Genomic DNA, 13,820 nt, shown 5'->3' on the forward strand with positions numbered 1-13,820 from the left:
GTTTGTATATTTTCACCATTGAATGGCATTCTGAATCCGCAACATGGTCCACAAGAAGACATTACAGTGAAAGGGGATTTTGTTGTGCGCGAGTGAGCGCAGCGATAAAGCAAGGAGATATGCTGTTTTCACAAGTGAAACATGGTATTTTGAACCTTAAATCTGATACGGTAATGAAGATCCAAAACATTTATATTGCGCCCTATTTCTGATAAAAACATTGACAGGCACAGGCTCATCCAAATAATATTTAGGTAGATACAATAAGAAGCTTCAGTGAAAAGAAACACACACAACCCGAATGAATATCAATCAGGAGTTTATTATGACACTCATTTCTTTAACTTTAAAAGACATAAAATTATAAATGGAAGACACATTACTTTTGTCTTTACGTCATCATTTCTTAAGAGTTAAAAACTACTGGAACTTGGAGTGCAAAAATTAATGATCAAACGCAGAGCAGATTTTACGTTTTTATTGATTATTTTCAATCAGTCGTACACATTTTATACGATCAAACACTAAGCTTTGTGTAAAGGGCCTCGGTTCTGACATTTATATATTCACGTATGCAAGATCTCTTGGTATGGCTCATGGGAAAACTCGACAGAAAGTGAATGAAATTAATATTTTCATTCTGACAACGTAAACTTAGGAATATCATCTCCCCATTAGAGTTTAGAACATTTTTACACGTATATAAGTAAAACAAAAACTCGATATCAAGATTATGTCACTACTGTAATCTTAAAGAAATATCTATATACGAAATCCACCATCATTCCAATTTGCACATTTCCCGATGATCATTTTAGATATTTTAAGTAAAACAGTTAAAAAAAACTTATCTACGACATCCACCACTTTGTACAAACATAATTATACCATATAAAATTACAATGTCATATCGTATATACACACTGCAGAAATGCGACAACTTATAGCTGAAAATATGAACTGAAATTATCTTTTTATGCAATTTTCCTTTGAAGGTCTTGTAAAATAAACATTATTATTTCCTTAAAATGACAATGCTTCAACGGTAATACAAAAAAAAAAGAGCAGACATACTTTAAAAACTACTTTGAATACCAATTGGGAGTACAATAAAACGCTGATTAACAGAACATTAAAATCTAATGTATAAATGTCTCATTTGGATCCTAATAACACAACTGTTATAATATAATCATTTTTTTGGTCAAGATTATTATGATCTACATGAAATTGAATACTGATATGCCATATTGGCAAAACATTTCTGAAAATTCTTTGTTTTTAATTTTAGAGTCGAGTTTGACTATTTTGATTTCACCAACTCCGGTCTTGGCAGCGTTTCATGAATGGACTTTGTAGGACGTTTTATCCGACAGTTACCATGGTAACAGTGCTTCTCAGCCAATCAAAATGCTTGTCGGACAAAAATGCTCATGAAACGCTCCTCATAATACCATTAGCTTATGGGATACGGGCGCAGCTGATGAAACTAGAAATCATAATGCCTTAATTAATTCTTTTCAAAACTCTCAATCGCTCATTATTTTTAAGCCGCTTTTCGATAAAATTTGTGACAAATATATATCCCTATATTTCATCTAATATCAAGTATGATCAAATTCAAATTATCATTTGCTTTTACTGGAAGACTTCATGCATCTATTACATTAAAAAAAATGTTGCGTAAATCTTTCTTGCATTTCTTGGTCGAATACAAAATCATTATTACCGAGATTATAAAGCTATTGTAGTTATCATTGCTCTATTTTATCTTCACAATACGGAAACCGAGCAGATACAGGGTACATTTAAGTGCTGATTTTCGATTATTATTCATTTTTAAAAGTACAACTATATACCTCATTTACGTGGTATATGCCTAACACGAATGCATGCTCACCACCATTTCAGTCTTTATCCTCAGGATCTTTAGTATCGTATCAAACCAACCAGATCCATGAACCTACTAAATCAAATATTCAACTACGATGTTAAGCGATTTCTCATAGCTCATTGGTGATTGGAAGACGTTGCTACATTCTTTAAATTTTGTAATATAATTTGTTCAATGATTGACTGGGATGTAAAAATCATCCATGGCTTGAAGGCGGTCTGCTACTAACTTGAAAAGATCCCTACTCCAATTACACTGTGAATTACACATCATACTACTGGCGCAATCAATGAACCTGTAATCTTTCGGTAAGGTCGGTGGTACCGTCACGGTGACGTTAAGACCCTCTTCAGAAGCGACGACGTTCGCCGGCGTCGATACGGTGCTGTTTACGGCACGCTCGCGGTCTCCCGATCTCTTCTGTTCCCCTCCTTCCTCACTGGTGCGTCTCAGGTACCACGTAGAAAAGGCATCCCGAACCATGACGTCAGTCCCTTCAAGGGACACCTGATCCCAGCCTTGGCCAATCAGATCACCGGTGTAACATGACGTTACGAAGAAACCGTCCGCGTCAGGCATACCCGCTGCTTGGATCTTAGAGGAGACGTCGGCACCGAAGCGCTCCATCAGCGGGGAAAGTTCTGGGCAGTCCTGGGGGTAGCATCTCATGCTAAGGATATTCCAGATGGACCAGGGATCATACTTGGAGTTTGCTATGAAGAGGGGTGTCTGGATGTACTTGGTGGCATATTCTGGAAACATGCACTTCCACCCACTGCCAGGTTCAGCCAATACCTTTGTCTGCGTGCAATCCGAATCGAGACTCTCTGAAAATTAAAGAGAACGAATATCTTGTACTTACAAACTAGTCAAATCTTGATGTAAGCACAAATTTTTAAATTGTATTGAACTATTATTCTAACACCTATTTTGCAAATGTATATAACAACCTTCAAATGCACATCGACTGATTCTTGAGAATAAAAAAAAAGATTTTTTTATCGGAGGTGTTTTTATGTTTCTTAATGAGGCATTTTTAACACTTAGGCCTATCTGGTAAAGTATTGATCATAAATCAGAATACTGTGTACATGGTATACGAACCCTGGATATCCCATCCTTTATTGTTGCTCTTTAGTGGTTGAGGTATTCACAATTTATAGAAAGAATAAGCAAGCATGCATTTACATATAATTACTTATTTATTATTTTTATTAATTATTTATTCATGTTTTCTTTATAAAAAGCAGGGTAGTCCCATTCAAGCCAGAGGCCTGCTTTACAAGGGAGCCCTGTAAACAACAAAATACACATAAGGTTTTACATAGCATCTTTCACATAACATGAGTTTTCTGATAATACTCTTTCACTTTTATTCAAGTAAAATTATAGGTGTTAAACGAAAACAAACATTCCATCCCCCCTCTCTCCCCATACCCACATATCCCTCTCTCTAGCTCCTCGTCTTTGTTATCAACTCCTCCTATAACGCCCATTATCTACAAGAAGAGATTGTCCCAACTGAACTTGGACCTTTCATTACCGATCCTGACTTAAGTGAAGGGAAAAAGGCAAGAAACATTAGCCCCATTCTTAGATCCCTAGAGCAAAAGAGCAAAACAGCAACACAACAACAACAACAACAGCAACAGCAACAACAGTAAAAACTCACCTAACATGTGGTGTAGATTAAAGAGTCTTTGAAACTGTATCCTGATATGCACGTATGCTGACCTGTTGACACTGTCGGTGTAAAAGGCGGAGTCAGCAAGGGCGTGGTAGGTAGCGGTGGGTGGTAACAGGGACTTTACTCGGTCCGCCTGGTAAAACACACCGATACCACCAGCTGAAAAGGGGAGTGAATAACAATGGAGGATGATTAAATTTAGATGGAAATGGGATAGTTAGTTTTGTTAGACTGTAAGAGCAGATCTGGGTGTATTTCATCAACATTTTCGCCCGACAAGTTGTCAGATCTGACAACTTACCTTGATTCTAATTGGCTGATAGGCATTGTTGCTAAGGTAACTGTCAGATAAAACTTCGGACAACTCCTTTCATGAAACACTCCCCACCTGGTCTCAAACTCCAGGGACCTGAACAATGCATTAAGTTGTTCGTGTTTTCAAACACAATTTTTATACTTTGAATTTAGCATCATTATTAATAATAATTCACATTAGCCCCAATTTGTACTTCATATACAGAAAAACATGTGAACGGACATTGACAAGAACTTTCGTAGGAAAAGTATACCCGAGGCTGAAAATTGATCTTGTATAATTTTTTACGAACTAGTATAATTTTAAGAGGCTCTTTCCATAAATAAAGTTTTTCCTCTGGAGCGGCACTTCAAGATTACTTTACTTGTTTCTATAACCACACAGAAATTGTCCGCCCTCACATTACTTTCAAGGGTCGATTCTTCAAACTAAAATAAAAGAAACATTTTTCATTTTAAATCCGAGATATAATTATTTGCTTAAGAACAGATTAAGTACTGATATAGGTGATTAGATGTGAATGTTTTATGAGAACAAATAACTTGAAATATAAACTTTATCGGTAAAAAATTGTGGGAAAATGGCGACGAAAGAAGAGGAGAGGGGGTGAAAGAGAGAGAGAGAGAGAGAGAAAGAGGGGGTGAGATTAGCCCAATATCATGAATATTGCATAACCATAGGAGTTACGCAAAAGGTCGTAGAAGACGCGTCCATCGTGTGTAGATATGGAAGTATTATGAGGAAAATAACTTTATCGAAGTACTTTATCGATAAGATGATTGGGATAGATGGGAGAGAGAGGGGTAGAGAGGAAGGGGCGTGGGATGAAGGACACTCATTGAAGGTGATGAAGAGAGGGGAGGAAAAAGGGACAGACATAAAGACAGACAGACGGGGTACAGAGAGTGGAAACTGGGGTGCATTTTGTAAAGTGGTGAAGGAAGGGGGAGTGGACACTTACAACCGGTTCCAGAGAAGATTATCCTCTTTGCTTCACCAAAAGAAGTCTTATTAAGCAGGATATTGATGATAGATTCCAAGACAGCTGATCCTCTTTGGTAGATGACACTGTCATCTGAAATACTCAATTCGTACGGGGAATTACCTGAAAGCAAAGAGAAAATAAAAAAATAACTAAAAGTCACGCTTGGATACAAAATCATCAAAATAAACTACAGTGACTTAAAAAGTAGCACTACATTTTTTTTCTCGTAGATCAGAAGTAAACTTCAAAATAGTGTATGTAGGAAAAATAACAATTTAGATAAAGGCACTTGGATAAACATTACAATTTCTTTATAATTATGTCAGTAAGCCAGTAAACCTAATCCGTCCATATTTTTTTCAAATGGTGATTTAACAACAGTTTGGAAGTGCAAGTTGGGGAAAATATAATGGAGATTTCGTCAGATGAATTCTCTACAAAGCATATTTATCTAATGTCTAATGCATGTTTTCCCTTTTTCTTTTATTTTATTTCAAATACAAATCAAAGTAACAGCAACAAACAAAGCTTACTTGAAAAAGAGGCACCGTCGCAGTAATGGAACTGGACCATGTTCCAGTTGTAGAAATCGGGATTAACCTGAGGGTCGGAAGACAGTAATCCGGGGGTGGGAATTACTTCTGGTATATTGGAAGACGATCCGAGAGGGGTAAGGCTACGCTGGTAGCAGTTGGTGGCGTTGTAACACCATTGACCATCCGGGAGATGGAGTATCCAAGCATCGGTACCGGAATGCTCACCTGCAATGAGAAAATATCCAGCAATACACTCTCAGGAAAAAAAATGGGTGGTCAACTATTATGAAGTTACCAACTGATGTTTAAAAGAACATTACAATCAAAGAGCATGGGGATTTCCCTTAACCAACAACAATCCTGAGTGTGTACATGACCGAATGTTGATCAGTTTAATGTTCACAAGAAATCGTGCTGTTTGTACTTAAGTGAAGTTCAGTATAAGGCTGGAAGATAAGAAATCAACCAAGGATAATGTTCGTAGGAATAAAAGTTTGCACACAGAACTGGTGAAGATTTAGGGTAGGATGATATATTCCAGCGGTGGACTGTAACAAAACAGACAAAAGTAGAAAAAGAAGAAGAAGAAGAAGTAGAAGAAGAAGAAGAAGTAGAAGAAGAAGAAGAAGAAGAAGAAAAGGGAGAAGAAGAAGAATTGAAAATAGAAGGGGCTCTAATGAAATGTTTCTTTACATTTTATAGCTATACCGATTTTGTTCAAAGGGTGACTCTCACATCCAGGGGAGCAAGTTCCTTGCACCCATACCTGGATCAGTCATTCTAAACCTTTACTTGTATTTAATATTCTACCATTCGTTATCAGAAATACTGTAAAGAAATTTACCCATGCGGATGTAATAGGCTGGTGGACTTCCATCTAGGCAGAACGCTCCCGTCTTACTCGCTATCTCGTAAGGAACCTTCACCATGTAAGCTACCCCATCCGTTCCTCCCAGTCCTCCACCATCACTACCATCTCCATCACCACCACCAGCTCCAGGTGTCGACGACGAGGGCGTGGACGGTCCCAGCAAGTACGTGGTCGTCAACCACAGGGTCAACCACGTCGTCCATAGCATGGCTAAAATAATTATAAGGGTCCAGCAAGAGAAACAGCGACAGAGACAAGCGCAACATCCCCGCTCCTTGTACGAGTTCGGTCCGTAATTCTTTCCCCGGTAGGTGGTCTCCGACGGCGGAGGGAGACGGGATGTTTTCTTTGACGACGACGATAGTTTCTTCTTTTTGAACGTCTTTCGTCGATCACCGCTGCCGTCGAGTGGCGTGTATTCGTCTTCGTAGTCATGGTATTCATAATCCATCATCGATGACATCTGGTCTGCCATTCAGTGATGACTCTATTATAGTATTAAACAAGTTTGAAGACGATTGTGTTTAAGGAGAATAAGGCCTGATCCTTCTGAGTCCTAAACTTTTTGTTTAGTGCTGTACAAAAGTATTTAAAAGAGGAACCTAAAGAAACGAATAAGTAAGTTTTCCCTATTGAAAATGCTCTAATTTCACATAGTGACGGTTGTGTGTTTATTTAGATAATTTTCACGCAATGGCAATGTTTTCACACTGTGTCACAGCAGTGTAAACAATAACGTTCGTATGTACGTTCATGCAAATGCACACTATGATGATGGGAGTAATGACCATGTGAGTTTTACTGGGAAAACATTGAATCGAGATCAATATGCACAATATTTGTGACGACGCAACATCTTACACATTAGTATAACATTGTGAAATAATAAACTTCATGGCCGTTATATGCTGTAGTGCAAAGATGAATCCATAAAAATCATAGTAAGGTGTAAAATGTAGGCCTACAATCAACTGAAACTGCAAGATGATTTTCCACTCTTAGAATGATGTGTGATACCATAGAACTCTTTCATTAATTACACTGTTCAGTTATATACATCCCAATGGTAATACCAATTTTCATCTTTAATTATTCATTCATGCCAGGCGCGGCTATAGACTAAAATTTTTGGGGTGGCTTCTGGGAGCTGGAGAAATTTTCGACGTGGTTTATTAAATACAATGAAAATTACCTATTGTGGGTAGCCTTGTATACTGACCAAGCAGCTCGTCCCCCATAAATATTCATAGTATTATGCGGGGAGCATATCACATTTTCAAAAATGCTTGAGATATTTTCATCAATAACATGCATCAGGGCCTGATGGGTGTTACAGATATAGCTGAGGACATTTAACGATAAGGGGGTGGGGATAGGACTGGTTATCAGGGAATGGGCTTGTGTTGTTACTCTCAAAATTTAGAGACCTTTGAAAGTAAAAAGGTAAAATAGAACATGGCAGGAGATGGGGTTTTAATGTCAATGACACCCCTTGAATAAATTATGAGGGAATGTGGTGACCAGGGAGAATTTTTTTTCGTGAAACCTAGCTTTGTGAGCACTTTATATGAAATTCCAAATTATCTGCAACATCATTAGATTACTGAATGGGATACTTAACATGCATATAGGCTGCAAAAAGAATACGACCCAATGATCACTGTCCTGCATAACACAAATATGTACCAAATAAAGTACAGAGTATACTGTAAAGAATAGAGTCAAATCATTCTACATGTTACTTCTATCATGGGACGGAGGGTAGGGGGTGATTGTCATGAAAATATTGGGGATGCAGCAAACATATCAATTTGCCCTGCCAAATAATTTTGACAAAATGAAAGAAAAATGAATCTTACGCAAACAAATTGTTAGAAAACACATCCGAAAGCGCTATAAAACCATCAAACTTGACATAAAAATAGTATTAAACATATAAAATTGTGATTTTTCAGTGTGGTTCAAGTGTAAAGTTCTGTCGGATCAGACATTGCCTTAACCCCCTCTCGCTATCAGAAACATGGATCGACACTCCGGAGTCTAAACTATATGTTTTAAATGTCTTTAGCCTCTTTCAGGGAGTGCATGGGGCATAGCGACTGGGCCATTTTCTTTTAAAAATACCCTTTAAGAATGACAAAACTTAGGAGCGCTTTTGAGAAAACCCGGACAGTTAAAACTTCAATTTTATGGCATTGTAATATTCGTGGTGGGTGAAGTATATAGGGAGGTTAATTTGAAAAAAAAAGTTGCAAGGCAGTCTACCATATTACAAATCATAGACTTCTTAATATATACTCTTTCTTTAAGAGAGCATTAATGGATTCTGCATTTAGATGTTATTTTGCGAGGGTGCGTTTATTATCCATACAATACCATCTGAAATGATAGTGACAATACTCGATACATTTGAAATTGAAAATACAAGGCATCATTTCAAGAAAAAAATAACAGCTAGCCTAGGGCTTTAATTAATTGTGAAAAATTGGCAGATGAGTAATAGTAGGCCTACTAAGGAAAACAATACTTAAGCCCCATATAGATCCTTCCATGCATGGCTCCCATACATAATACAAATATCATACAAATAAATCTAATGTTATTTCTCAAATATACTCACATGTATGCAGTTGTTGGATATTAGATATAATGCCCCGTTATGCCTGCAACTGTTTGAAAAAGGAAATTTTCCCAATCACCTCAAAATAATGATAATACTACACGCCATATGGAACGAGTGATGCATATTATTAAAACTGAAATCCACACCAGGGATAATTTACACACTCTCTCTTTATACACACACAATAGAGTTCCCTAGTATAACACGTGGTTGGTATGATGGTAATTAACGGACGTATATATTATTGTAAAGGCCTCATTTGCATGGTAATTCAATGCTAAATAACGTTATTACTAATCAACTTATATTCTATACATCCTCGGTAAAGCCATTTTCAACACGAATAATGGTTATCATGCAATTTAAATTTTGTCTGACAGAAAGCATTAAAACAACAAGTTTTTATTTTGTTTTATTACAGTTTTATTACAGGAATTATTCCTTTCTTTGTCATCACGTGGACATTATTATCATTAGAATAAATGCAATGTTACCATTGTAATCATCATCAGGGTCATCATTATTATTTTTATTTTTGTTATATTATCATCATAATCTTTATTATAAATAATAGTAGAAGCAGTAGTAGTATAGTGGTTGTGTTGGTATAAGTATTTACGATGATAATCATCATCTTTTTATCTATTATTGATATCAATATTATTCTGAGTTATTACTATTATTATCACTACTATACTACTACTACTATTACTACTACCACCACCACCACTCCTACTATATGCTGCTACTTCTACTACTACTACTACTACTACTACTACCACCACCACCACCACCACTATACTACTACTACTACTACTACTACTACTACTATTACTACTACCACCACCACCACTCCTACTATATGCTGCTACTTCTACTACTACTACTATACTACTACCACCACCACCACCACCACCACTATACTACTACTACTACTACTTCTACTACTGCTACTACTACTACTACTATATTTTACTACTACTACTACTACTTCTTCTACTACTACTACTACTACCACTACTACTACTACCACCACCACTACTCCTATTATATGCTGCTACTACTACCACTACTACTACTACTACTACTACTACTACTATACTACTACTACTACTACTACTACTACTACTACTGCTACGAAGTTTATTGTTTATATCATTACCATTATTTTGTATTAATTATGCTATTATCGTCATCGATTGATATTAACTTTGAATAGGCTAATCATCTAATCATCATCATTATCATCATCTTTAGGCATATTTTGGTTGTCTTTAAAAAATCATTATGACGTCAAGATTTCATTTTATATTTTTTATTGTGATATGCATGTACTGCCCTACCCGCTTATTATACGAAAACACTTATGGAAGCTACAACACAGATTGAGTGGCAAATCAAAGGTTTTCACTGGAAGTACGTATGTTAAAGGGGGATATTCTAAATGCTGATTTAAAGCTGCACTGAATTTTTTGAGCTGTAAGAATAGTCATAATACTACAGCAATGTTGTTTTGTTAGGTGTCCACTTCAGATATTGATAATGTATGATAATTTGCGTTTTGAATATTTTGTTATGCTCACTCATGGAAAAATTGTATATATCTTGACTTATACCACTTGTATAATTGTGTTATATACATGTAATGTAATTTTAATAGGCCTACCTCCTTTTGTTTTTGTTAGAAATGAAATGAATACGATTATGAATTTTACTTCAATAATAATTCAAATTTCCCGTTTTAATGTATATACAATAGATCAAAATGCATAAACTGATGCTAAATTGCAACTGTTTTTTCTAAAACAGAATTCATAATAAAATTTGATAGAATACTATTTAGGAATATAAGCTTTAAAAATCCGCTTCAAGGGCATCAACTTCTCAGATAAAAAGTTAATCCAGTTAAAATCACCTCTTTTGTATGAAGTATATATACTTATATATCATTATGTTAATTTAATAAGTATTTTCAGGTGTAAAACATTACACTGGGTGATCAGAAATACCAACATTTACGTAAAACTAAATTACGGTATATCGTGTAAGAACATACACCGTACTTCTATTTATTTATCACTTAAACTAAAAATCATAAATGAGACAACACACTCTGCTATTTGATGAAGTATGTTACAACGAATGCCCCCATGTTTTATTAATTTCGGCAATGTATCCTTTCTAATGCTCTTTTTAAATATGTGAAAATAAAATGTGTCCGTTGCTATTGGCTTGTCTGACTTTCTCTCCTATTAATCCCATAGTCTTTTATTTATGTCCCACGCAGCTGCTTCATTATTAGTTTTTTTTTTTTATAATCCTTTGAATAAGATTATATACACACTCTATACATGTATAAATTCATAGATCGAATTTACATGTGTTAGCATCACAACAGATGTTTGCTCTTCGAAAATTTTGGTCTAGCCGTGGAATTGTTTTGTTTAAAGACTGAGATTTTTATTTGCCAATCAAGAGAATGGCAAATATCAGCTATGGAAAGCCAAATGAAGCTAAGTTAATGAAAATAATTTATTTCAATGCACCCCAAAACATTATCAATGTTTCTCCTCAAACATTCGAATACTGACGAAATTGATAAATTATTTGCAATTACAAATTACCTACCCCATCCCACCCCACCCCACCCCACACTAACCCTTATCTGATACAATACATGGATATAGGCCAACAGGTTTGAGAATAAAATGTTTTAACCATTTTCAGTATGCTTTTCAGACCTGGGGAGCGTTTCGACGGTCAACATTTTTGTCCGGCAATATTAATTTTTTGGTCGAATCTGACAAATTTCTTTGATTTTGATTTAATGGGAAGTACTGTTACTAACGTAACTGTCGGAAAAAACAGACTTTATTGGATAAAAAACATCCGACAAGTCCTTTCATGGAACAGTTTCCCAGCACATGTGCATCAGGTCAATGCGAGGCGACTTCAGGCATTCCTCAAAATAATGTTCATAATTCGGTGAAGTTATTGGAAAAGATTAATTTGATCATCGAAAATGCCTATACATGTTATTTTTTGCTTCTGCTTATTACTATAATACAAAATGATAACAGGAAAAATGTCTATATGGAAGCACTCACACGTATTGCGAGGTTAGTATTATGGAAGTAAAAGCAAAAATGAACAACCTTGATTTACTAACATGGGAAAAATAAGTTATAAGACACTGGTAAACCATTTACACGAATAAAGACATAAAAAAATACTCACTTTTATTAGAATGGAAACGTCGAAGCGGGCATCAGCAAAAACGGCAGACGATTAGTTAGGAATCCCTGATTAACGTACACATTGCATGGCGCCACTTTCTTAACGTGCATAGCCCACGATCAGAGGATGAGAAAATGAAATACTTGGTATTGATATTTCCCGTAGACGCACAGCTGTGAACGCATGCATGTGACACGTGTCGGAGAATAATAGTGAGGGACAGAATTTTAGAATACAAAGAATTGGGGGAAATTGCATGCAAGAGATGTGTGCACGGGGGGGGGGGGGGTACTAGATTTGGTGTCGCATAGGAATGTGCCGCTGCATTCGGAAGAGTCCTGAAAATCTCTGCCTATCTCATAAATTCTGGCAGGAACCATAACAGGAGATCGCCACGATATAGGGTAGTAATGTCCTGGACTCCTGGAGCACTGGATCGCTCGAAGATATTTATGGTGATCCTTGCTCTAAGTTAAAGTCATTCCTTTGAATTATTTACGCTTCATCGTAACTCTTTCATGATTGAAGCTTGGGGCGATATTCTGTTTTTTTTTTGACAAGCAAAAACAATAAAAAGGAAATAGATCATCACTTGGGAATCTGTTTTAGTACACACTTTCTATTGTCTTAAAAACTTACACAGTTTTCCCCCGGGGAAGGGGGGGGGGTTATCCCATGAATCCACCACAAGTCACTATAAGTATACGTTATCTGTCTAAGAGACCAGCATACCTCCACTCTCTCTGAAAAAGGGCGTCATTCATTAAAAATGAAACTTTGTGAGACAGTGGGACATGAAAATGGGGCATTTCAAGGATATATATTTGAATTCATGAACAGGATGAGTGCCTCACTAAACAAGATTTGTGTGCACAGCATAATTTATGACCAGAAAAGGGGAAGGTTTTAATCACTGTTAGACAAAAAAGGAAATGTACGAAAATCATATAACTAAAGGAGAATACGTATCTCACGAAGAAAAGATTGCAAACGCGAAGCGCGAGCAGAAATAATGACATCGAGGCCTAAATATGGGAAGGTAATTTTTTCACAATAACATGCAGTTGATTGCAGTTAATTTTGAAATTTGATCCTGAACAGGAACATTTTAACAATTTTAAGGACTGTTTGTAGGAATTCATGGAGAGGATATCGCAATTAATAAAAAAATCTAGCGCGAAATTGGTGCGAGGGAGTGTATCGACCGAGCTCATAATGTGCTTTGTAACCTCCAAAACCTTTATTTTTCTTGATTACCTTTATTATACCTTGTCTGTGAATAATCCGAATATGCGTTACCCTTTTTTTTTTTTCTCCATTTTTTCTATTTTTCGTTTTCTATGCCCTCAAACGGCTGCCCTTATTTTTTTGGCTTTTAACTAACATTTTCACATTTGAACTCGAGATCATGCCTATGCAAAACTTTTGGTCTCCTCGATTTTCAATCGGGTAAAATAACCGTTCTATTTTAGGGTATCAAAGAGTTTTTATCATAAGAAAACGAGACACTCGTCAAAATGGAAAATGATGAAAATAAGGAAAGCGATTACAAAATAAGGAATTACTAATGCGAAAAGATGACAGATACACTTCGGGGGAAATGGGGGCACAGACAGTGGCGTATAATGAACCAAAATTTTTATAGGGACAAGATATGGGATATCATGCAAT

General features: G+C 36.2%; 1 protein-coding gene across 4 annotated transcripts; it reads right to left on the bottom strand.

The window, feature by feature from the left end:
• Positions 1-306: 306 nt before the first annotated feature.
• LOC135153195 (uncharacterized) lies at positions 307-12,363 on the bottom strand. 4 transcript variants are annotated; one of them, XM_064095468.1, is made up of 7 exons: positions 12,150-12,255; positions 8,910-8,958; positions 6,263-6,776; positions 5,416-5,643; positions 4,859-5,002; positions 3,567-3,740; positions 307-2,721 (listed from the first exon to the last, which is right to left on the bottom strand). In XM_064095468.1, the coding sequence occupies exons 3-7, from the start codon at positions 6,762-6,764 to the stop codon at positions 2,066-2,068; spliced, it is 1,704 nt and encodes a 567-aa protein (XP_063951538.1). In that variant the 5' UTR covers positions 6,765-6,776; positions 8,910-8,958; positions 12,150-12,255; the 3' UTR covers positions 307-2,065. The 4 variants fall into 4 exon arrangements, with proteins under 4 accessions (XP_063951538.1, XP_063951536.1, XP_063951537.1 ...); XM_064095466.1 differs by lacking the exon at positions 8,910-8,958 and having other exon boundaries at positions 12,150-12,363; XM_064095467.1 differs by lacking the exon at positions 8,910-8,958 and having other exon boundaries at positions 6,263-6,864; positions 12,150-12,363.
• Positions 12,364-13,820: the final 1,457 nt, after the last annotated feature.

The sequence above is a fragment of the Lytechinus pictus genome, chromosome 2, assembly GCF_037042905.1.
Source record: "Lytechinus pictus isolate F3 Inbred chromosome 2, Lp3.0, whole genome shotgun sequence".
In the NCBI taxonomy this organism is placed as follows: domain Eukaryota; kingdom Metazoa; phylum Echinodermata; class Echinoidea; order Temnopleuroida; family Toxopneustidae; genus Lytechinus; species Lytechinus pictus.

What these genes read in the sequence shown, in the direction of transcription:
- LOC135153195 (XM_064095466.1), bottom strand. Translation starts at nt 6,764, where the DNA reads ATGGCAGACCAGATGTCATCGATGATGGATTATGAATACCATGACTAC. An exon ending in CGACGGTGCCTCTTTTTCAA is followed by an intron (nt 5,003 to 5,415) that starts GTAAGCTTTGTT and finishes CTTTGCTTTCAG; the next exon opens with GTAATTCCCCGTACGAATTG. An exon ending in TAATCTACACCACATGTTAG is followed by an intron (nt 2,722 to 3,566) that starts GTGAGTTTTTAC and finishes TTTAATTTTCAG; the next exon opens with AGAGTCTCGATTCGGATTGC.